Consider the following 22,764-nt stretch of genomic DNA (forward strand, 5'->3'; position numbering starts at 1 on the left):
ACTTATTTCAAGGCTCTGATTGGTTGTAATTGCTTTAAAATGGACCAATTATCACTGAGTGTTGACCAGTTGTATGCGCGTATCTATCTTTATTGCGCGCACTGTATCAGCGTAGTTCACAGTGTGTGGTTTATGGGAATGCCGTATCTGGCATTCGTCGGTCGAGGGTATTCTCGAGGTGGGGCGCGGGCGCGAGTTCAACGCTGGACGTTGAGGTGGCTCAGCCCACGCCCGTATGGTAGCCAAATCGAGGACGAGCGACAACGTCAAACAGGCATCGTCCTGTCAGTAACCTCAAGGTAGAGTTCATTTTCGTGGTTTTGTCGACTTCGACTTTGTCGCTACTGGCGGGGTGGTCGAGAGACTGTATGCGCCGGGGCCGGGGGTGGTGCCTCGACCTTCCTGCAATCGTTTGCTTATCACACGGCTAAAATCGTCAGCGGGCGCTAACTTGACTGCAATCGGCTTGCGATACACCAAGGCGGTGGCCTTTTCCGGGTAAATATCCGTGGTGTCGACGGTGGCAGCTGGTACTTGCTTGGGCGCTGTCGATCCAAACGGAACGGGCTTGGGCCGCCAGTCGTCAAGGTCGCCTTCGTCGCACTGGTTGCTGTCATTCGGGGGGGCTTTTCGAGGAGGAACGACATCGTAGGCCCCAGGTCCGGGGGTAACTGAGACTTGAACGGTTCGGAACCTCTGTCCGACGCCAAATGCACGAAGAAGCCGCGTCTTGGCCGAATGTTCGAGCTGAATGGTTGTAGGGGTCGCCTGTTTCACCGGTTTCTCGGGTGGAGTATCGGGGGCGATAGGTGTCGGGGCCACGGCTGGCTTGGTTCGAAATCGAGGCGCGTGGCTAAACGTGGTCGAGACGCGCTTTGTGTGGGCTCGTTGCCATTCCAACAGCCCTGACGACGACGTCAAAGGTATTTCGCAGGCGTCTACAAACCTTGGATAGGTTTGGTCGGTCGTAACTTATGTCGTTTTTGTGGTGGATTGGCCGGTCGTGTGGATTGCAATTGCTTCGGCGGGGATCCCCCTTTGGTGCTGAGGTGCAGTTGGGTAGACGGCCCACAAGACCCACCTCCTGTGGTTTTGGCATTTTCAACGGTCGGTGTCGGTCGTTTCGTTATCTTGGTCGATGCCATGATTTGGAGAAATCGATCGACGTTGCTCGGCATTTTCAGCGCGTCGGTGGGCTCGGCCACGGTGAATGACCACTTCACGGCCTGTGGTTCGCTCCCTGCCTTGGAGGAAGGGCCGGTGGTTGGCACCGCGAGCGATTTTCGTTTTGCATGGAGTGACTTGAACATCCCGACGGCCTTCTTCGCTTTCACTAAGCTGGAGTCGCCGCCGTCGAATGCGCTGGTTGTGCGCAGCACCAACATTGTATGGTTCTCGGCCGCAGAGACAGATAGCGCGTGCAGGTGAAGGGCCGCCGCCCCGACCGGCATCTGGATTGTTTTGGACTCTAGCTGGACAGGTGTGGGCTGGCACCCCAACCCACTGGTCACTTTCAAGCCGAGCTGGCCCTTCGAATTGTCGCCCCAGCAATACATGTTATCGAGGGAATCCACGACGACGTTGTGCGTGCGGCCTGGAAACGACACTGTCATGCCTCGCGACGAACGACCTATCGGCAGCATGGCTCACCGGCAGTGACATAACGCGCTGTTATCGAAGGAGCCCCCGTTGCCTAGATCCAACGACGTGAGACCTAGCCATCGACAAGACGACGGCGGCCCCCTACCACAGCAAACACAACGTTGCGAGGAGTGGACGTGTCGGCGAGAGTTTCGCAGCCCAGTTGTCCGAGATCCCCCCGTCCCCATGCAAACACTTGGCCCGTTGTGTCTAGAACCACCGTGTGATGGAGCCCTACAGGACAAGTTTACACACCACCCACCAAGTGCCCCCGACATGTCGGCGGTTCAAATGGATGGTCAAAGCAGGGCACGCACCACAAGTTGCTTGTTTGATGGCGATCACGTTCGCGTTGTTGTGAAAGTATTCGACGCGTTTCGGCGCCCATTCGCTATCGCTGGTGGTATGTCCGAGTTGGCCGTATGAACCGTGGCCCCACGTGAAAAGCTACACCAGCACAACGTCGATTCATGGCACTCGATCTCTTGCGCGAGCACGGCAACCCACCTCCCCCGTCTGGCTGATGCAACAATTGTGTTCAGGACCTGCCACCATTTCCTAACATGGTCAATGAGTTCTTGGTCATATGTCCAACATAAAGTTCACAGCACGATTGCAGCGCACCCGAACGGGAACGAACGTGTCTCCACCGGCGGTGTGAAAAGTACTGATCAAGTTTGGCGTGGGGTGGTCGACATCAGTGCCAGCGCCGAGACGGCCATTGCTGCCGTCCCCAAACCCGAGCAACACTTGCCGCAGCACGTGCATGTGCTTGACTAGGACAAGGGTGTGGCGATCGCCACAACTCACGTCGCTAAAACACGTCTCGATTGGCGCTCCTGTCGTGGGTGACAGTGGCTCGGGCGGAAGGTGTTTCAGCGGAATCGACGACGGCCAAGTGCCCAGCGACACAGCCTTGTCTCTGCAGTTTGAAAAGCTCCAGTGAAGCTACGTCAAGTCCGACTACAGACGTGTCGAGCGATGGAATCGTTCGTTGGGATATACCTGCGTTGGTGTCGTCACGACCCCGCTGACTGGGATGCCTCCCAACCCGAGCCGACCGTAGGTGGCATCGCCAACCATGAACAGCGCCCCCACGTCCGAAACAAAGCCTCCATGCGCACTACCACACGATAACTTGACAATGCGAATGGATTGCAGCCCCGCGACCAAGGTTGGCCGCGCGACGGCTTCAGTGTTGCCGTGACCGAGTTGGCCACCTACACCGCGTTGGGCCGTTAGCCACCGTGGCGAGAGTCGTCGGCAGGACGCACCAGTGTTGTTGCCCCACGTGTACACGTGATGGTTCTTCATCAATGCAGCTCCCCATTCGATGCCACCGCTCAGTTTCATGACGCTCTGTCCGGACGGAAACAACGGCGTCAAGTCCACCGACGCGTGTTTTCCCGCGCCGGAAATGTACGGGCCGTCTCCAAGGAGAAACACTCGAAAGTGAAACAGCGCTTGTGCGTCGATCTTGGACGAGTCGCGTCGAGGTGGCTCGCCGGTCGGCGTCAAAGAATCCGTGGACATGTCCAGCGGCTTTTGGTACAATGTCGTCGCAGAATTGGATATCGACAGTTGGCGAAGCAGTTTGCCCGTAGACGGTTGGAGGTCGGACTTGGATGGCTGCGGAGACAGCATCGTCAAGTTGGACATTTTGAGGAGCGAGGTCGCAATGCCAGACTCGAGGAAAGGCTTCGGGTGGGCTCCGTTGGGTTTCAAACCGAGCATCGACGTCGACATACTGCGCCCCATGGACGACTTGCGGTGGACAAACTTTGCCGTGGGTTTGTCCGATGCGGACGCAATGTCATCGTCGTCGTCGGCAGCAACGTCGTTTTCAGGAACCGACGGCCGCCGTCTCAACATCGTAAATCAGTCCGTTTCATGATTCCGTTATATCTGGCACGTCCATGCAGGTCGTTTTCCTGCTCATTCGATTTGGCACGTGTGTGGCGCTAGATGGCACGCGACTAGCCTATGGACTTGTGCTTCCTACAAGCTTGAGGTTCCACTACAACGACATCAAGCCTTGTTGTGAAGGTGTACTCCTCCGGCTGGGTGCCATGGCTGACCAGAGGTGGCGTGCAAGAATTGAAGCTACCTGGGTGTTCAATTGATTTGGGGCTCCTGTTTGGCGCACCAATGCATCGGCGTTGGCTATTTGCCGTGTCGTGGCGCCTCATGCCAACAGCAGTCTACGTACGTGCATGTTTAACTTGCATGGAGCAGTTCATTGCTGTCCGAGAGCGATGGATCGCGATCGTTGTAGCGGGGATTCGGCGTGAGTCCTCCCTCTCCACCAGTCGAAGCCAGCTCGGACGACAAGGCCATCCTGGCATCATGACCTTTCGGGGCCGAGCATTTCTTCCAGTATAGCCAATCATGTACCATTATTCAAAAGTTTATATCCAATCACACACGGTATGCCTTCGCGAACGTTCTGGACAAGGCATGTCGGGTGCGACGGTCGACGCATTTTGCCATGTTTCGCGTGCGACTGGCTACGAAGGAGTACTGCGTGGCGCTACCTCCAAATGGCGACGCGACGGCCCGCTACGTAAAGCAGTACCTCGTGGACAACGACGAGGACCTGCAAGTGTCGCCAACGCAACTGCGACTCATGGTGAAAGGGAAGATTCTGGCGGATGGCGACATCTTGGACGCGTCGCAGACCGTAGCCGCGCCCGCTCTCGTGCATATTCTCCCATCACAGCATGAGATTGAAGCGATGCACGCTCGCGAGGCCGAGGCCAAACGCATCCACGACATCAGGTACCGCTTCACCTGTCCATGTGTGTAAATCCAAATTGTGGTTTGGCCAGGATGACTCGACATGTCGTCAACATCCAAGCGCGCAACGAGGAGCTCACGTCCCGAGCACATGCTAGCACGACGTACAAATTCCACGCGATCGAAGTAGGGCGGTCTCTTCGCAACTTGCGTCATGATGCTGGCGGTGGTGCTAGACTTTGCCAAACATGCCCAACGAAGCCACGGCTCGAAACATTCTGGAATCCCTGGCGACCGATCCTGGCATCTTGGCCGTCTTGGCGCAGCACAAGTGTGTTCATGTAGCATTTTTTGGCAAGGGTTGTCGATTGTGTTGAGGTAGATGGCACGTCGGCGCGCTGGTCGAGATGTTTCCTGACGGCAAAGTTGGAGTCGACCCGGTCTGTGTCCTAGGGCTCAATGAAAACAAAGGTATGCCCAGCCAGCTCGGGAGTGGTTACGTGTCGAGGACACATCCGACCGCGCAACCTCATGCTGGACGCGGTGACTAGGGCAGCGAATTCGACTGCGACTGCGCACGGACGACCTGCTCGGGTTTCGCAAGTTCCTCACGTACGTTGCCGCGCTTTGCGGTGGCCGTGCGGGAATTTATAGAGCAACTGGTGGCGATGAACTAGGATCAAGCAAGTCCTATTCCACGAGCTCAGCCACAATGTAACCATGCCAAAGCAACCAGCGAGACGTCAAAGCATGAATAGGATGTGAGCGACCACAACCCCGAGTTCTACCAACTCATGCGCCAAGTTGAAGCGGAATGCAACGCAATTCCCATGACCCGCACGACACCGCTTGTTCGCTCGGTTGTGCAGCAGCAGTCGTCTGTGGGCCATCGACTTGGTCTAGGACCATCGCCTCCCCTGCCTTCTTCAGGCAACCTCCCACAGCCACCCAACACCCTCCCATCGGCTGCACCTCGTCCCGAATTGCAAACGCCGCCTCACTCCCATGCACGTCCATCCCAACAGCCAGGGGTCGAGAAAGCCCCGTCATCGCCTGAGGCTGCCTTGCCACGAGCCGTCTTGGATGATGCTAGCCAGCCTAAAGACGGAAGCGCACGTCGAGACCACATCGCCGACGCTCGGTCCACCACACCAAAAGCCCCATCGACACCGCTTCCCTTGTCCATGGCTCCTCTGGTATGCAATATTTCCGCCCCACGGAGTGTTTTCACGTGTGCTTTGGCCGGATCGAAGCTGGGACACTTGATGGAGCTGAATGAGTGCGCGACGTAGGCCGAGTGGGACGACATGGCCTTAGCGATGGGAGGTGAGCGCGTGCAGCAGGTCCACACGGCGATCCATCAGTTGCGCACGGCTTTGTTGGCGACGGCATCTGCGCACCAGACTGTCGCGACGATGCAAACTCTGCTGGCCAATATCCTGTCGCATCCGTCGGACGCCAAGTACAAATCGTTTCGAAAGGACAACCCGCGTATCGCTCGGACGATTGGAAGCGTCGCGGCGGCGCACGATTTCCTGCAAAGCGTCGGGTTTGAGCAAGGTACGAGTGCTAGTGCTGTTTTCCTCTGCTCGCCACCACACCTCACGCCTTTGGTGGATTCAATGCTGAGCAGATGCGACGCACTGGACATTGCAGCGACATGACCCTGGGCTGCTCTGGCTGGGCAAAACCGCGCTCGAGACGTTGGTCATAGCTAGCGACGGCAGCAATTGAACCAAGCGGGGTCAACACTCCTGGAGATTCAACGTCGGCATGCTTTCGTACGTCGTCGCGGATTGCGAATGAGGCGGCCACGTGCCAGCACGACATGCTGCCGAGTCCTTCCCATCTGTCCTTTGTATCGCATCCGCGACGGCGAGGAGTGGCCCCATGGACGACTGAATTCACCTTCATCCAGACTAGAAACCGAGTGATGGGAGCATTCCACCAACTTTGTGACGCTGGCTCGCACACCACGGCAAGCATCAGCTGCCAGAACATGGTTGGTACGACAGATAACACCGCAGTTGCATTTTGCATTGAATCACGTCACGGACAACAGTCCGTTCAGATGATCTCGGACACGCGCGTCGGTCAGAGTGCATGCCGTGGCGTCGCACGCGTCCTGACCAAGCATCTTGTGGTGGAGATGGTGCAAGGCCGGGTGCAATGGGACACCGAGAGCCAAACACACATTTTGCAAGTAGCTCAAGTCGCATGCAAGTTGGGCGGCGCCCGACTTGCTAAAGCGCGGAATTTGAAACACTTGCCCGGCCAAGATCGCCATCGCCCCCGACGCAAACACCATCGTCCACCGGTCGACAAACGACTCCTGCGTCAAGTCGCTCAAGTCGCTTGGAATGTCGACCCGTAAGGCTGTGGCCACTTTGGCCCAAGCGGCGTGGCTCAGCAGATGGACATTGCGCGACGCTGCAACAGCGTGCGCTAGCCCGCTCGTCGCTGCAAACAGCTCCAACTGGGGCAGCAGCGACAGCAAAATGTCGGCCACCGCGGTCATATACTCTTGCGGGAGCGTATTGAAGGACGGCAAGGCGTCGGTGGCCTCGGGCTGGATCCAAATCTCGAGCGAAGGGAGTGGGCGCAACATCGCGTGGATTGGACCGAGCACGGAATCGCACAGCAACTCTTGCACCGTCGACGTCCACGTTGCAAAGACGTGTCCAAATAGCTAGTCGCAACGACAAAGGTAGGTCAGCTCACCACGCGGCTCTCGCAAGCCCACCGGTTTGAAAGTTAGCGAGTGCACGAGGCAAGTCAGGTCATGGTAACTTCCAGCGTCGTTGGCCCACCATTGCGCCATCACAGCCTTGGGCAACGTCGCTACCTCTCGGCACTCATCGAGCGACCATGCTGGCGGCGGGCCTTGGGTACCCTTTCAAAGCCACGATTCAGCAACCAACAAAGACGAACGCACGCAGCGTCGATATGTCTACACATGCATCATTCACACGCACCTCGCCCATCCATGCACTCAAACTGCCTTGCACGCGCGCGCCCCAACGCGTTTGGAAGGCTTCCGCCTGCGTCAAGAGAAGGCCGGTCGTTTTGACCAAATGGAGCGCGATGTGGAATGCTTCCCAATCCATGGCGTGGCTCGTCAAATTGCCCGACGTCCGTAGCAATTTCTGCTCCAAGTCGCGTTTCAACGCGACCAACGCCGCTTCAAACGCTTGAATCGTGGTCGTGATGGCGGCTACGGTCCCCGGCAACAACCCGCCATGCGCGAACGAGAACCCAAAACTCATGCGCGCCTCCGCTGCGCTCCACAGCAACGTGGCGGCTTCCTCCAGTTGGGCGGCAAAGTCGGCATCGACGACGGTCGGGACGACGTCGCGCAGCTGAGGAGCCAACACGTGGCGGGTTTCTGTCTCTGTGTACGACTTGAACAAGGGCCAGTACGGGGCAAATACCACACGGAGGATGGCGGGGGCCATGATGGAGCTGATCGAGTCGGATACGCCGCCATAGTTCGTCAGCAGCGTGTGCGCAAATTGGCACGACAGGGAAAACCACGGAGAGACCGTGTCCAGGTGTACAAAAGCACTCAGCGTACAGGGTTGCAGTGTTGCTTCGAGCAACGCCAGCCACACGTTCGGCGCGGCCTCGGGGCCAAAGACCTGCGAAATGGTGCGCCATTCACGGGCGAAAAACGCTTCGACATCGGCGTAGAAGTCGCCCAGATTCAGTGGCATCGGACCTGTCTGCATGGACAACCAGAGGCGATGGATGGGGGCCGGGCGAGCTGAGGCAAATCGCTGACGGACAACGTCCGGTCGTCCGAGGCAGTCAAAGATCGCGACGAATTCGCCGACTTTATCGACGTCGACACCGCGAGGTTGCTCGAGTTGCTCGACCAAGGCCGGCAACACCAAACTTTCCACTTGCCCCTGCAACCTACGACCATCACAAAACGTGATGTGAATTCCACAATGCCTCCACCATAGCATTCTCTCAACATGCAGAGACTATACAGTGCTGCATCAAGTTGGAGGACTCCATTTTGGAGCAACCCCCATTACGCCTCAACGACGACGAGAGATGCTCAAAACGAGGGATTCTTACCTGGTCATGGTAGCTTGGCGATCGGGAGCACCAGGCATCGGAGCCAAGATGCGCAGACTCTTGTTCAAGGCCGTGAGGTGCATGACAAGGGATGGCAGGAGTGTGGGCGAAACAGCAGCGGACGCCACGGAGTCGCTCACGATTTGGGCGACCAGGCGGCTGTGTTGAGTCCATGCCGCGCTTTCCTCGAGGGCGTGGATGCAAGCTTGCATATGCTGCTTGGCTTCGTGGAGGACGATGAGAGAGGGGTTGGCGACGGACGTCGACGTTGTGGGGGACGCTGAACCGACGACGACTTGAGTCGGTTTGTTATTGTACATGCGAATCACAAGACCTACCGTCGGTGCCGTCCGGGATGGGGCTGGTGGCATCCGCGACGTTCTGCAAGTTGAGGAGCAATCCTTGTGCCTTGATCGCCAACAGCTGCACATGGGTGTCGAATGATGGAAACGATTCCAATTGCTGTTGCAACGTCGCGCTCAATTCCTGCGATAGAACGTGCAGTTGCGGCAGTAGGCGCTCGCTCACCCCCGCGCTGTCGCTCTCCAAGGCACCTCCGCGGGTGTTCGCATCGACCCATGCGTACACGTCCGCAACGTCGTTGCCAAGTTCGACCACTGTCAACACCGCATCTTCCATGTTGGAGTGTTGACTCCATGCAGACATATCCGGATAACAAATATTCCGGATAATAGCCATTCGAGAGGGACGACCGACCACGGCCATGCCGCTGGAAGCCGCGATCGAGTAAACAACGCATTGCTGCTACCAGACGAGCTGTGAGGATGGTGATCGATGCGTCGATGAACAAATGTTCATGAGAGCGGCCTCTGGTCCGTGGCGCAAGGGTGTGGCCATCAAGCGTTGTTCGGCCGAGTCATGCGTTGCACCGAACCAGCACGGAAGAGCTACGGGCTACATGAAGATGCACGTTCTAGTGGTGCGTGCATGCGGATAAATTACATGCTGCATACAATTCACCGCACAATTTGATGGTGCCTCAAATACGTCGCGATCTCGGTGTGCCCGTTTGCTTGCGCCCGTTCCAGCCCAAATGCCGTCCCTCCTTCAGTTCGATGGGTGTGGAGGAATTTCACAACGTCGAAATGACCATTCATCGCGGCTCCGTCCATGGCGTGGGTCGTGCATCCTTGGGTGCAGTGGGCATGGAGAAATCTCACAATCGCGAGATGTCCATTCGACGCCGCTAAGTCAAATGCTTGTTGGCCACTGGTTCCTTGTCTTTCGTTTGCAAAGAGGAACTCGACCACGTCCAGGTAGCTACGGGATGGCATGAGTGCAGGGTGTCAGCGACGTGGGTACCCCAATTGAGCGGCACGCACTAACGTGTACGACGTGCACCCTTCCGATCGATTCGACTGCAAGAACGCGACAATCGCCATGTGCTTTTGTACCACAGCATTGTGCATGGCAAACACAGTGCACCCTTCGTCTCGGTTTTCGTGCAAAAATTGCACAACCTTCAAATGTCCTCTCTTGGCTGCGCCATTCATGGCCCACACCTAGGTGCAGGTAAGTATGTGACTCCAGCAAGTATAGTACGCACCGAGCACGTCGTGTCTGTGTTGTGATGGAGCCACTGAAGCATCTCCAAGTGTCCATTGCATGCGGCAGCGTCCATTCCAGCGCCTGTGACGACTTGGCTGCACCGCCGAGAGTGACACAGCTGTACAAGTTCGAGCTGCCCCTGCGAGACCGCAAAGTCCAGTGCGCTCAGCGATGTGACTGCTCCAGTATAGGACGTTTGGATGTATGTGTACAGCTCGAGCGGGACGCCCGAGCTGAACGCGGTAATGAGGCGCACCAAGTTGAAATCTGTGAGCACGTTGGCAACGGATGGCATCCATGCAGACGTGGTAAGTGGCCGCTGGTCCATCGCACTTGTCGGCAGCAAGTTGACGAGTGTGGCGACAGAAGCACTGCGCCGCGGTGTGCAGTCGGCAACTGCGATGCGGGTGCAACCGTTGAAAACGCTGAATTCGAACCCTTGGGTATTTGGCACCCGGTGCTACAAATTGCATCCGAAACCGCAGACGGCGCGGACGTTTCGGCAGCGGCCGCGGTCGTGCTGTGGAGCGCTTGCTGCGCGTCGAAGACGAATCGCTGGTGAAACTTGATGGGGAGTTCACATGACATGGTTCTCCACACTCGTCCGCGTTTCGTTTCAAACACGGAAGGTTGCATCTCGAAGCAGACGTAGACATTCCTCAAGGCCTGACACTCCATTCAGGCAACATTGTCGCTTTCGTTCGCATACCGAGATGCAGGGTCGAGCGCAATGACAGAGGGGCAGCTCGATTCGTTCGACGACGGACGGACGAGGACCATCGAGGGCGTCGGTATCGTCGCTGCGCTGGATCCATATGTGGTATGGAATCTCTTGATTTCAGTATAGCATTCAAACCTGCAAAAAAAACTTAACGAGGAATTTGGTCGCTCACGTAGCTACAGCACCGCATCGGGGTGCACCCTCCAAGATATGTCGATCGGTCCAGCTCCTGCAAGCACCGCGACATTCAACTCGACACACACACACACCTCGTGCCACCGAAGTCTCGACATCTCGCCTTCGCCAACTCCACCTTTTCCTTGGGAACAGAGGCTGGTTTGAAACTTCTGGACCAGATGGCCGCAATCTCATCTGCGTGCAGTGACAGGCTGAGCAAAGAAAACGCCAACGCATGTCCATTTCGTCAGTGTTTGCCATAGATTCAGTGCACAAAGCAGATCACGTCCGCATCCAGCCGCGGCGCGACGTGACGCCGTCCACCACGCCGCGCCGTCGACGCCGCTCATCACGTGTGTCGAGGGTTGTCATGAAGATTCGGTAACTTTTCATTGAAAATTCACCAACTTTTCGAAAATATGGATGCAATGTCTCAAATTTGGACCAATCACAACGCTGCATTCCACGACCATGTAAAAAACGTAAGGGCCAGGCTATGTTTCGATAAAGTGTGGTATACTATCTTCAAATGATTCTCATAAGTACGATTTCACGCCCACAGCACACAAGTGACGACGACCTCATGGCGACAGCGGCGGCGGCGACGGCAAAGAAGCCATCCTTCCCGCTCCCTGCGGGGTATTTCAAGTGCCCTCCTCTATCGCAGCAAGAGTTTGCGCACCTCATGGCACTCGGAAAAGAGTCTTCTCGCGCTTTCATCCAACAGACGGAGAACCTGAGAGACTACACGTGGCAGGAACTCGGTAAGAAATCCCAAATCACACTGTACAAGGGCACCAAGACGTCCGCGCCCTCGGCACCCTTCCTTGTCTTGCGTGCAGTGGGTGACGTGGCGGGCACGCTGGAAGAAGTCGCGTCGATGCATCAACTCAGCAATGCAGACACCCTCCAGCAATTCCTCGAAGAAAGCGACGACATCCTGGACCTCCACACCCTCTACGACATCACGGCGGATACCCGAGCGATGTCGTCGAGGTACCTTACGTCAACGCTGCAAGTAGCGGTGCGATGGATGGCGATGAAAGTTCCAACGGCCGCGACCGCGTTTATGCATCCCCGAGACTTTTGCTACCTGGAGACGCAGGATTACTTCACCGATGCAAAGGGACGGCGAGGATGGGCCATCTCGATGGATTCCATGGCGATGGATGCGTGTTGTCCAGCATTTGGCGGCAACGTCACCAACATCGTGCGCGGGAAGGTGCAATCGTCGGGTTACTCGTTCGTCGAGAGCGAGACCCAAGGTACTTTCTTCAAACTCCAACATGCTTCCACCGACAACATGACGCAGGCATGCTACATGCGTCCCACTGGTTCCAGGTCGACTATCACGGCAAGATCCCCGTGTGGATTCAAAACCTCATCCTGAAGGGCCGCGTGCATCGCATGATTCACTTCAACACGCGCATGCACGAGCATCGACTCAAGAAAGTTGATCTCCTCGCCGAATTCGACGTCCGCCGGACAAGTCAGTCGCATCGGACCAATTGCTTCATCTGCCGCAAGAAGTTTCGGCTCCTCTCGCGCAAAATCACGTGCCGAAAATGCGGCGAAGTATGTGTCGTCGATTCCTCGTCCCCTTCTTGGCTCTCGTTGTGTCATCGAGTAGTTGTCGATTGTGTATTCACCAACGTGTGCCAGGCACGCATTCACCATCGCTGAAAACATGTAGGTGGTGTGCTCCAACTGCCAGCACACATGGGACATTGTCCGCAACGATAAGAAGCGCAAGGTGTCGATTTGCAATATGTGCACGTCGTCCCTGCGCGCGCCACTGCATCAACTCACGCCTTCGTCCGAAGGGTCCCTATCGACGTCGGCGCCGCCCCCGCATTCGTTTCTCGCGGCGGACGTGACCCATCTTCGCATGCCCCGCCTCGCCCGCCATTACTCGTACGACGAATTCATGCACACGCGTCCGGGTCTGCGCAAGCTCAAGTCCAACTCGGTCGACTTTACCAACTCGGGCAGCGACTACAACGTCGAGGACGACCCTGGGTACACGACAGGAGTCGCCGTCGACCTCGACACTCTCCTAGACTCGCCCAGGGTGCCCGGCGTCATCGACGCGCGATGGGGCGATATCGAGACTGCCGTCGAAGAAGAGTGCGTCGACTACAAGCCGAATCTGTTTCGAAAAGGTGCGTCCAGGGCATGCTGTGGCTTGCTGGATGTTGTCTTGATGGTCCGTGGTAGGGTTTTGCATGAATTGCCAAAAGCAGCACGACGCGTCGGACGACGGGTCGATCCGGCAAACGAAAACATTCAAGAAGATTCACTTAACACCGTCGGCGCATGCCGCGAACGCCGAATTCAACCCGATGGCGTTGCCCGAGAATTCAGAATTGTCGGCAGAACTGCGCAAGTCCCGCGCCGACTCGATGGACTCGGTCGTGAGTTTGCGCAGCCGACTCAACTCGGAAGACATGCTGGACGATCATTTTCTCAAAACCCATGGGGTCCACTCGATGATGAAGGACCTCATGGCCGAATACGGCACGGACTCGGCCGCGAGCTTGAATCCTCAAGTTCTGGAAGCCAAGTTGCTCGGCCTCCAGGCGCAACTCGAGCAACTTCAGCTGGACAAGGCGCGGTTCAAGAAGGACTCGGTCATTCGCGTGTAGGCCCGTCGTCGACCGACGGCGTGTGTGGCGTTTATTTAACTACCCAAATATCAACAGCGTCGAACAAACATGGGCCACAGGCGAGTTTCGTCCATGCGGAGGTACATGGCCTCTCGATGTCCCGGGCGCTTTCTCTGTCTGCTTTCCACACTGCTGGAGCCAGGCGTACGGAATAGGGGCTCGCCAGGAGAAAGCCCAAGCAGGTCGAGTGGACTCGCCCTGCACACACATACAAGTCCTGATGGGGCTGGCTCAGCGCATGCGCCTCGGACCACGACGCTGGATGGACAGCGGTGGAAATTTTGAACGCCCGCAGTTTCAACGGCGGTCCACTGCGCGGTGGCCGGCAGCAACGGTCGGCGCTACCGCGTGAACGTTAGCGTTTGGAACATTCGCGTGGGGACGCCGAGAGAGATGGCCGTGTTCACTTTTCGTTGCAACATGTCTTCGCCACGTCGGCATTCGAGGCAGCCTAGCCACGGCACGGCGAGCCTTCTGTCGCCCATGGAGCTCAAGGCGTCGCTGTCGATTCAAGTGCCATGCGCGACGCATGTGGCCATCGACGCGCGATGGGGCTGCGACGAAACCCCGACCGAGCAAGTGTGCCGCGACTACAAACCCAACGTGTTTCGGAAAGGTCTGCACCATTGCACGTTGTCCCAACAGGACGTCAGTTGTCCGCGTAGGGTTCTGCATGAACTGCCAAAAGCGCCACGACGTTTCGAGCGACGGCCATGTGGCTGCGTCGAAAACGTTTGTCAAGATTCACTCGCCGACAACGTCTCCGCACGCCGCGCGGGCCGAGCTCAATCCACTTGCGCAGCACTCGGAGCTGTCCGTGGCCCTGACCCTGGCCCGCGAGGAAGCGCTTGGGCGGCTTCACGACCGCCTGCAAGCCGCCGACGCACTCGGAGGCATCGCGGCGCAATTGGCGACCCTTCGACACGAAGTCGAGACCGTGCCCAACTCGAATGCGCTCGAGTCGAAATTACAAGAGCTCGAAGTGCTGGTGGGCAAAGCCGCTCCGTCGCCCCTTCAATAGCACGGCCATAATCCCATGCGACTATTTATGCCGTCCGACTTGAGCTGTCGTGAGCAGGGAGCGCAGATCAAGTCTGCCCCTGACTTCGTTCGGGCTGTCGTCGGTATTGCTGTCGTTGTAAAGCACCCACTGTGTCCTCCTTTCTCGGGCATCTGCCAAGTCTGGATGGGACAGCCGGGTGCACATTGTACTTGGATGGGTACACGCGCGGCGACATCGCCGGCGACAGTTTGCCATACATGGCCCTATCTTTCTCGCACCCAGCGGTATCTACTGGATCTACTGGAGCACCCTCGTGGCCGAGAAGAGTCATGCCCATCCGCTCGTGGTTGCCGCGTTGTCCAGCATAGCTAAGGGTTTTGCCTCAACAGCCGAGACATCCTGCACGCTTACGAACGTCGCACGGCTCGAGCGGCCACAGGCAATCCATGGCATGAATTAAAGACAACTCGAGGCAGAGACGAAGACGACCCACTTGATATCCAGACGTGTGCACGTCTGCAGTCGTCTTTAGCAAAGCGCCACGGTAGCGCGTGCTCACGGCGACGTTAGCTGCGGCGCAGTTGAGACTCACGTCTGGATGTGCTCACGAATATTCCTAAATAAGTACAGCGCGGTGCGCCGGCGACGCTATCTGCACAAGCGCGGACGAGCGCGGCGCGGATTCAAGCCTCTCGTGTCATCGAATGGTCTTCGTCAGGACAAGCAAATGGAAAGCCATCACGCATTGCCGCTCCCGACGACGCCGACCAGTGGCCACACTGACACGAACGAATGGCTCCGGCTTGCAACACTATCGCCCCTACCCCTTCGGATCATGAATCGGGTGGCTCACGTCGCACCTGATTCCCAACGCGGGCGACATGTTTGCAGGACGACCGCTCGATGTTCGTTGCCGAGCGGCCGACGCCCGGCGGCGAATTGCATCCCTATCCAAGCTGCGTGTGCTGCACGAGTCGTGAGCTACAGTGTGGCCCAACGTCTGGTTCGGTCGGTAGCTTGGTTGCCTTTGGCCGCACCGACATGTCGCTGATCTGCTGGAGACATGTGTGTTACAGCTTCACTCCGACCAGCAGCCACCCCCGGCTCAGCAGCAGCCGTGTCCACGTTGCAAGTGCCATGCCGCCCCGTTTGGCTGTACAACACGCCGCTAGAGTGGCACGACCATGTTGGACTGGTCCAGGGCCCCCGCCCGCAGCCGATGGAGGCTGGACCGTGCGCCACGTCGTCCTGCGATAGTTGCTTGCGAGTTGCAGCACCGTCGCCGCCGCCGTCGTCGTTGTTCGGTATCCATGTCAGCTACCACGTTATTCTCGTAGTACGGTCGTCGACCTGATTCCGAGACATCCGATGTGTCGTGAGCATGCTGGCTTGAGAGTTGTGGGCAAGTGTCGATGGTGCTATATCCAAGCAGCGGCGCGTCGACGATGGACGTGCGCCGCACCACAGCATTGTCCGCAAGCAAGTCGCCCGGGTTGGTGCTGTACACACCGATGCACCCACCAGTGCCCCACCACTCGAGCAGTCGGTCGATATCGACGACGTGGGACACGACCGACGACTACGGACGGCGAGGTGGCGGCGTGCCGTACTCGTTGCAGGTGGACACGGGTAGTTCTGTCGACGACTCGATGATCCTGAAAGACGACTACATCGTCGATACGATCCTCGAGGAAGGCGCGCTTGTTCCTGGCGGCGCACTCCACTTGTGGTCGATGGAAGCGTGTGCGCTGTACGCCCAGTACGCGTCGATCGGGATCGTGTACGGGATGCTGCCCCAACTCGCGTACCCCGTGTATGCAGTGTATCTGCGCCTCGAAGGATACCAAGTGAGTTCGTACAGCATCTTGGTCAACATGGCGTGGTCGCTAAAGATCTTTTTCGGCATGGCCTCCGACTGCATTCCGATCGGGGGCTACCGCCGCAAGCCATGGATGGTCCTGGGGTGGTTGATCTGCTTTGGCAATTGCCTCTTCATGGCGCTATATCCATTCAGTCGCCCGTATTGCGACCCCCCCGCGACCGACCTGGTCGCGGTCGCGCAATGCCAGAATCGGTCCTACCCACCGAACGCTCCGTTCCTCAACAAGGGCGCGCACTCAAACTTGTACACGTTCATCGTACCGTCGATGCTGGCGAGCGTAGGCTACGTCATGTCTGCCTGCGCGAGCGACGCCATGGTCGTGCAGTACGCCCAGCGGGAGCCCGCCGCGACGCGTGGGCGCACCCAGACGGCCATTTACGTTGTCCGCACCATGGCGACGATCGTGTCGCAGCTCGTGGTGGGGTTTTGCCTCAATGGCCGCGAGTACGGCGGCGAGTTTTCGTTTTCGCTCCCGATGAACGTCATCTACGCCTTCTTGTGCATCCCGTGCGTCCTGGTCACGATCGTCACTGTATTTGGCATCCACGAGCACCAAACCGAGCGCGTGCCGTTCGCCAAGTACATGGGCGGGTTGTGGTCATTGCTCCAGAAGCAAGCACTGTGGCAAATCATGGCGTTTCGATTCCTCAGCAACATGTTTCAAGGGTTCAGTTCGACGGCGATCCCGACCATGTCGTCCGAATGGGTCCAGCTCTGGCCGATCGTGGATTCCGTCTCGACAGCGTTCGGGTCGGTCATTTTTGCCAGCATCATGACCGTCGTCGGCAAATACGGCCTCCAGTGGAATTGGCGGTGGACGATTGCGCTCTCAACGCTCGGCCTCGTCTCGCTCGACAGCGTCGTGTACATGGCGACGATCTGGGACGTGTACCGGAACCAGTGGTTCTTCACGGGCGTCGTCTTGGCCGACAACATCCCGACGGGCGTCCGGTTCATCGTGAGCATCTTTTGCGCCGTCGAGATTGCCGACCTCGGCATCGAAGGCACCGTGTACGGCCTCGTAACGACTGTCAACAACCTCGCGACGCCCGTCGCGGGCGTGTTGTACAAATGGATCGACGCGTACTTCAAGGTCACGTCGGACGACATCAAGACGGACACGACCGAGATTCGGTGGCATGTGACGTACACGTTCTTGATTGCGTATGCGATGAAAGTGCTGTCGCTCGGGTGGCTCTTCTTGCTGCCGCCGCAAAAGGCCCACCTCCAGCGCCTCAAAAAGTACGGCCACAAGAGCCCGGTCGCGGGCGCCGCCGCCGTCGTCCTCTTTCTCGCGTTCCTCGTTTTCTCGATCACGACCAACTTGATGTCGATCATTTCGTCCACAAGGTGCTATCGCATCGCGGGCGGCAAAGGATGCGATCAACACGTCACGGACCGGTGTGTGTGCTGACGAGGTCGTGGTGGTGGCCTGTCGTGTGTTCGTCGTGTAGCTGCTGTCGTTGTTGCCATGAACGTAGTCGGTGTCTTCATGGCGGAGTGGTTGGTCTTTCTTTCCGACGTCAAGCAGGAGCGATGCAGGCATACCGCGTCGAGCTGTGGCGCGGCTGCTTTTCTGCCTGTGGCCCCTGTCCTGAATGGAATGGGCTGTGTATGCGTGTGCTCGACAGCTTGTCCTTCTCTCGACCTGCCAGCAACTGCGCAAGGAATGGCGACGAGATAGCCAAACGTCCATTTCTCACGAGTGCCATCCCGCCGCCGTCGTGGACGCGATGGGGCATGGGTCGTTCGGCGTTTACCACTGCCCGACACGTGGATCGTTCACTGGCGACCACCCGTCGCATCTTGAGCAATAGAACCTACTGCCCGTTGGTCGTAGTTTAGTCGCACTAGCATACGGTTGTATTCAAGGGCTTACATATGAAGCACGGGGCGGCAGAGGACATGCACAGACCTGTTGAGCAGCATCGCAGCCTGGGCAATGGGCAGCTCGACGGCGTGGGGGCTGATGGAATGATGCATGAAGGAGGATGGCACACCAGAGCCTTCAGGGTCGCAGCGATCGACCTCGAACGTTCAACGATGTCTCGAGCCATCCATCCGTTCGTACTGGGTATGGGAGATGGGCCAGCCGTGATCTGTTGTAGTCACAACGATTCACTCGAGCCAAGCGAAATGTTTGGGTTTTGTCGCACCTGCGCTTTACCACACGCGCCATGTCGAACGACAAGTGTAGCTGAGCGCCACCGCGGGCACGCGAGAGACGATGGTGATAGGAGGCCTGACGGCATCGAAAATGCCTGGAAATAATGAAGTCGTTGAAAGTTGCATGTGGCAGCGCCCCTGTGGCAGTCGGTAGCCAGGTATACATTCCCACCAGGGCCTCGTAGCCCCATTCCTCCCTTGCTAAGTTGCATGACCCGACCGCATGACGACTGCAGCGCCTAACCTTGTAGCGCGACATCGAAACACACTCTCGTCACTGGACAGTATATTCATGCAACAAACATCATCGTAGCGCCTCGTTTGGACGAAAGCCCATTGCGCTCTACGATGCGTCCAGCTGGTTGTTGGTATGGCCTGCATCGGGCAGGACGCGCACGACTTGGCCTATGCCTTTGGCCTGGCCGTCGCGAAAGACAAAGCGCATCCCGGGCTTGAGGAACTCTGCAAAGTGCAAAAACGTAAACTGAATCACGGCGCGGTCCCCTGTGCGGATCGTGCGTTGTTCAATGCTCCTGTCCAAACTGTGACGTCGTGGCCAATATTGTACAGACGTACGCATCGGTCCCGAGGATGGCCGTGATGGCGGCCGTCTGGCGGATCGTGCGGCAGTTGATCATGGGCTGGTACCCCACCGTGATCGTCGTTTGGTGGTGCAAAATCATCACCTTCGCTTCGAATCTACGAGCGTGAAAACTTTCAACAAGAGGGACGAGCGACCACGCGTGCCTCGCTACCTGCGCGACACAAACGGCTTGTCGTCGGCTGTCACGTTGACCAGGACCATCCCCTTTCGAAAGTTTGCCCGGTTCAGCACCTGCTTCTTGTTCAAGCTGCGAATGCCGAGGGCAGTCGTCTGGCCAGCCACGACTTCCTTTAGCGGCATGTACATCGACTCGATCGACCGCACGACCACCTACGACCCGAGCCGTCAGCAGCGCCGTTCTCGACGTCAAGGACGTAGCGACCTTGTGGAAGTGGCCATTGTGATCGGGACCGATTTTAACCGTGTCGTTCGTTTTGATGGTCCCGCTGACAATGGTGCCGGCAATGACAAAGCCCGCGCCTGGAACCTGGTACGTGTCGTCAATGGGCATTTCCACCGACAGTCCATGGTCGGGTTGTTTCTCTGGACCGGCAATCGGCGTGGCGAATGCGCCAACTTCATCGCTGCTTTCGTCGTGACTGGTAAAGGACTGCGCCGATCGCACGAGTGCATCCACGTCGACGCATTGGAGCAAGTGGCGGAGGTTGGCCAGCCCGTCGCCCGTGACGTTTGAGAGTGGCAGGATTGGCGTTAATCGGTTCGAGGGCAAGCCTTTGGCAGCGTTCACGGCTTCATCCAACGACTTGACCAGCATGCCCATCTTGCCATCTACGACAATATTGGTCGGGCCACATGCGACGGTGGCCGACGGCTGCAACATACATTGACGAAGGCACTTGCGAATGGTCTGCAGCGTGTCACGGGCGACCGACTTGGGGGCAATGTCTATCTTGGTCAATGCAATCACGACTGGAATTTCAAGCTAGAATCGCAGGCTGAGAAGAGGTCGCGGGAGTCCATACGTGGCGATAAGTTTGAACGAACCGACATGGTAATGCCCAAATGCTCCAACGTCATTTTCTTTACGCCCATATTCGCGCCCACCACGACGACAACAATGTCGGGCTGCATTCCGGTCAGCCCATACACCGTTGTCTTCAAGTACCGTTCGTGTCCTACGCCAGCGATCACAAGTCGTCGAGACACAGCACTGGCGAAGCTTGCCTGCCAAGTCGATGAGTTGAATTTTCTTGTGCGAATGCTTGGCGAGCTCGGACCACGGCAAAATTTTGCCGCTTCGTTTCGCGACAATTTGCTCGCCTTGCGCGTCAAAGCCCATGTATGCCGTCGCGATGCTCGATGTCCGCCCAGAGTCCAGTTCATGTTTGTGACGAAAGATCGCTTGGCGGGACAGACCACGACCGTCGTCCAACTCGCCTCGTATCTGCGTCCCTGCCGATTCAGCCAACATGCGTGAGGGTGAAGCGTCGGAGGTGACCATACCGATCAAACTCGACTTGCCGCTGTCGACGTTGCCAACAAATGCAATGCGCAACGTGCGCACGCCGTTGTTGTCAAGCTCTGGCTTGACACCGTCGGGTATGGTGGTCCCTGGCGCTGCTGTGGTCGCCAACGTGGTGGTCGCAGCGCTCATGCTCATGGGTTCGTTGCCCCCACCGCCAATATGATAGTTGGGATGCGCCACAAAACGTCGTGTCGCTTGGGCGTCGCCGTTTCATTGGCTGGATACATTCATTTATGCAGGAAGTATCACATTCAAGAGGATTCGGGCGAAAAAAGCCAGGAAGCCACCTACACTCACAAAGGGTCTCATGGATCTCGAGCGAGAATTCGCCGAGTGTTGCCGGCCGCTAGAACGTGCCGAGGCCATGATCCAGCCACCCTGGCGTGTGTGTTGGGAGGGCACGATGCATGGGGCAAAGATACGACCGCCATGGCGTTGCAGGTGCATGAAGTGGAGCGGTCAAAGGCCATTGGTCGACGAAAGGTCGTTTGTTCATAATGTACGACGTGGCCATTTACAAGACAGTGCGGAGTTCCAAGCTCTTCAACATATCTTCTTCCTCGTCCGTGTACATGCCAACCAACGGCGATGCTCGACCGACGTCCGAGAACAGGTCTTCCACCACACAAAGACTCGATTGAATGTCCAGCGCCGCGGACCCGAGTTCGCTCTGCAGTCGGGCGAGCAGCGGCGGCAGCAGTTGACGAATCTCGGCGCTCGAGAGCCGCGAGAGGACGACTACATGCGACACGATTCATCGTGGAATTTCCAAACCGAATCGAGGTCGTACATTCTCGAATGTCTTTAGCTTGAGTGTCGCTGCGATTGCACTGAATCTGCATTCCAAAAACGAAAGACATGAGGCGAGACCACCATGCTGACGGCGCCAACCGACCTTTTCGCGCAAGTAGGCTTCGATCTCGGGCACGAGTGTGTCATTTACAGGAAACATCTCGTCCTAGCACACGCATCAGGTCACGCCAAAGGATGGATACACCTACCTCGAGCAAGTTTTGGCTAGAAGTGGGGTCTGCGTCGTCCTGTTTTGCCGACGCCGTCAATCCATGCCACGTTCAGTGGATGCTTCAGTCAGAAATATACCTCACGGACATCGTTTAGTGCGCCTATGTCGAGGGATGCTCGCCGAATTTGGTGAAACAGTTCCAGCGAAACAGGTGGGCCAGAGCTGCGCCTCGCGCTCGTGGAGGAGCTCGCAGGCAGTAGATTCTGGGATTCTTTGTGGTGTCTGGCCGATTTGAAGCCTTTGTCGTCGACCGACCGTTGGATCTCGTTGAGGTTCAGTAAGGCCATGGATGTGCCCAACGCAGCGTTGGTCGACGTCCTTTCGACCTAATTGAGACTGGTGGAGTACTGGAACATGTCAGCAGTGACAACGTACGCTTTGGTTGGGGGACTCTGTGGCAGATGCACCGAGGTCACTGCCACCACCGTCGCGAGCCTGCTATGTGTTAGCCGTTTATCGAGCAGGAGGAAGAGTACCTTCATGTCCGCCTCCGCCGAGGAAACCAAAGCACTGGCAGGGTCTTCGTTGGGCTCGGCCATTGTACGACGATGCACACGATTTCACGTACTAGCGAAACTACGGTCAAAAATAGCTCATGATGCTGGGCAAAGTTGAATCCAAGCCATTCGCATTGCACTGTTTGCGGGAATGCATGAGCAAAGCTACATTGCTTGCACAACCTTCGTGCTAAGCCTGGATCGTGGCCAACGGCAAGGACTTTCACTTTTGGCTCCCTATTCACTGGCGTCGGAAACGTGTGCCACAGCCTCACATCGAGGCCTTGCACTGTGTCGTGCCACAAGCTGGCCGCGCACTCGAAATACACGCAATGCCGCGCGCGGGCTGCACGTTGTGGAGCTCCTGTGCGGTCACGGACACTAGGGCAAGACTAGGGTATGCCGGTGTAGTGTTGAACGAGTCCGCTTCGTACCACCGACTCGACCAGAGTCAGCCACCAAATGGACCAGCGCAACCAAACGTTGATAAAGATAAGTTTGTCCTATGG

General features: G+C 57.4%; 9 protein-coding genes across 15 annotated transcripts; 3 read left to right on the forward strand and 6 right to left on the reverse strand.

Annotated features, from left to right (window-relative positions):
• Positions 1-283: 283 nt before the first annotated feature.
• Positions 284-4,059, reverse strand: H310_14475. 2 transcript variants are annotated; one of them, XM_008882342.1, is made up of 9 exons: positions 2,916-4,059; positions 2,647-2,861; positions 2,266-2,589; positions 2,149-2,199; positions 1,959-2,088; positions 1,748-1,851; positions 1,651-1,693; positions 947-1,594; positions 284-905 (listed from the first exon to the last, which is right to left on the reverse strand). In XM_008882342.1, the coding sequence occupies exons 1-9, from the start codon at positions 3,511-3,513 to the stop codon at positions 307-309; spliced, it is 2,712 nt and encodes a 903-aa protein (XP_008880564.1). In that variant the 5' UTR covers positions 3,514-4,059; the 3' UTR covers positions 284-306. The 2 variants fall into 2 exon arrangements, with proteins under 2 accessions (XP_008880564.1, XP_008880563.1); XM_008882341.1 differs by having other exon boundaries at positions 1,748-1,875.
• A 43-nt stretch (positions 4,060-4,102) lies between these two features.
• On the forward strand, positions 4,103-6,429 carry H310_14476. Of its 2 annotated transcripts, none has more exons than XM_008882344.1 (9): positions 4,103-4,419; positions 4,470-4,563; positions 4,614-4,708; positions 4,760-4,848; positions 4,929-4,989; positions 5,055-5,091; positions 5,136-5,573; positions 5,631-5,937; positions 6,011-6,429. In XM_008882344.1, the coding sequence occupies exons 1-8, from the start codon at positions 4,130-4,132 to the stop codon at positions 5,667-5,669; spliced, it is 1,143 nt and encodes a 380-aa protein (XP_008880566.1). In that variant the 5' UTR covers positions 4,103-4,129; the 3' UTR covers positions 5,670-5,937; positions 6,011-6,429. The 2 variants fall into 2 exon arrangements, with proteins under 2 accessions (XP_008880566.1, XP_008880565.1); XM_008882343.1 differs by having other exon boundaries at positions 5,670-5,937.
• H310_14477 (hypothetical protein) lies at positions 5,938-9,119 on the reverse strand. Its single transcript, XM_008882345.1, has 5 exons — positions 8,799-9,119; positions 8,461-8,740; positions 7,353-8,292; positions 7,121-7,270; positions 5,938-7,066 (listed from the first exon to the last, which is right to left on the reverse strand). The coding sequence occupies exons 1-5, from the start codon at positions 9,097-9,099 to the stop codon at positions 6,422-6,424; spliced, it is 2,316 nt and encodes a 771-aa protein (XP_008880567.1). The 5' UTR covers positions 9,100-9,119; the 3' UTR covers positions 5,938-6,421.
• A 223-nt stretch (positions 9,120-9,342) lies between these two features.
• H310_14478 (hypothetical protein) lies at positions 9,343-11,302 on the reverse strand. 4 transcript variants are annotated; one of them, XM_008882347.1, is made up of 4 exons: positions 10,739-11,302; positions 10,028-10,695; positions 9,784-9,983; positions 9,371-9,741 (listed from the first exon to the last, which is right to left on the reverse strand). In XM_008882347.1, the coding sequence occupies exons 2-4, from the start codon at positions 10,683-10,685 to the stop codon at positions 9,673-9,675; spliced, it is 927 nt and encodes a 308-aa protein (XP_008880569.1). In that variant the 5' UTR covers positions 10,686-10,695; positions 10,739-11,302; the 3' UTR covers positions 9,371-9,672. The 4 variants fall into 4 exon arrangements, with proteins under 4 accessions (XP_008880568.1, XP_008880569.1, XP_008880571.1 ...); XM_008882346.1 differs by having other exon boundaries at positions 9,343-9,741; positions 10,028-11,302; XM_008882349.1 differs by having other exon boundaries at positions 9,371-9,983.
• Positions 11,303-11,481: 179 nt separating this feature from the next.
• Positions 11,482-13,707, forward strand: H310_14479 (hypothetical protein). Its single transcript, XM_008882350.1, has 4 exons — positions 11,482-12,192; positions 12,240-12,502; positions 12,621-13,089; positions 13,145-13,707. The coding sequence occupies exons 1-4, from the start codon at positions 11,511-11,513 to the stop codon at positions 13,570-13,572; spliced, it is 1,842 nt and encodes a 613-aa protein (XP_008880572.1). The 5' UTR covers positions 11,482-11,510; the 3' UTR covers positions 13,573-13,707.
• H310_14480 (hypothetical protein) lies at positions 13,552-14,735 on the reverse strand. Its single transcript, XM_008882351.1, has one exon. The coding sequence runs from the start codon at positions 14,266-14,268 to the stop codon at positions 13,891-13,893; it is 378 nt and encodes a 125-aa protein (XP_008880573.1). The 5' UTR covers positions 14,269-14,735; the 3' UTR covers positions 13,552-13,890.
• Positions 14,736-15,935: 1,200 nt separating this feature from the next.
• On the forward strand, positions 15,936-18,099 carry H310_14481 (hypothetical protein). The gene has a single exon (XM_008882352.1). It carries the CDS (start codon positions 16,009-16,011, stop codon positions 17,890-17,892), a length of 1,884 nt encoding a protein of 627 aa, XP_008880574.1. The 5' UTR covers positions 15,936-16,008; the 3' UTR covers positions 17,893-18,099.
• Positions 18,100-18,913: 814 nt separating this feature from the next.
• H310_14482 lies at positions 18,914-20,919 on the reverse strand. Of its 2 annotated transcripts, XM_008882353.1 has the most exons (8): positions 20,713-20,919; positions 20,434-20,661; positions 20,254-20,384; positions 20,092-20,191; positions 19,631-20,037; positions 19,400-19,578; positions 19,221-19,343; positions 18,914-19,177 (listed from the first exon to the last, which is right to left on the reverse strand). In XM_008882353.1, the coding sequence occupies exons 1-8, from the start codon at positions 20,867-20,869 to the stop codon at positions 18,988-18,990; spliced, it is 1,515 nt and encodes a 504-aa protein (XP_008880575.1). In that variant the 5' UTR covers positions 20,870-20,919; the 3' UTR covers positions 18,914-18,987. The 2 variants fall into 2 exon arrangements, with proteins under 2 accessions (XP_008880575.1, XP_008880576.1); XM_008882354.1 differs by having other exon boundaries at positions 20,254-20,661.
• Positions 20,920-21,034: 115 nt separating this feature from the next.
• H310_14483 (hypothetical protein) lies at positions 21,035-22,324 on the reverse strand. Its single transcript, XM_008882355.1, has 7 exons — positions 22,235-22,324; positions 22,134-22,193; positions 21,836-22,084; positions 21,736-21,774; positions 21,630-21,692; positions 21,525-21,570; positions 21,035-21,472 (listed from the first exon to the last, which is right to left on the reverse strand). The coding sequence occupies exons 1-7, from the start codon at positions 22,295-22,297 to the stop codon at positions 21,249-21,251; spliced, it is 744 nt and encodes a 247-aa protein (XP_008880577.1). The 5' UTR covers positions 22,298-22,324; the 3' UTR covers positions 21,035-21,248.
• Positions 22,325-22,764: the final 440 nt, after the last annotated feature.

This window comes from Aphanomyces invadans (assembly GCF_000520115.1).
Source record: "Aphanomyces invadans strain NJM9701 unplaced genomic scaffold supercont1.71, whole genome shotgun sequence".
Lineage (NCBI taxonomy): Eukaryota > Oomycota > Saprolegniomycetes > Saprolegniales > Verrucalvaceae > Aphanomyces > Aphanomyces invadans.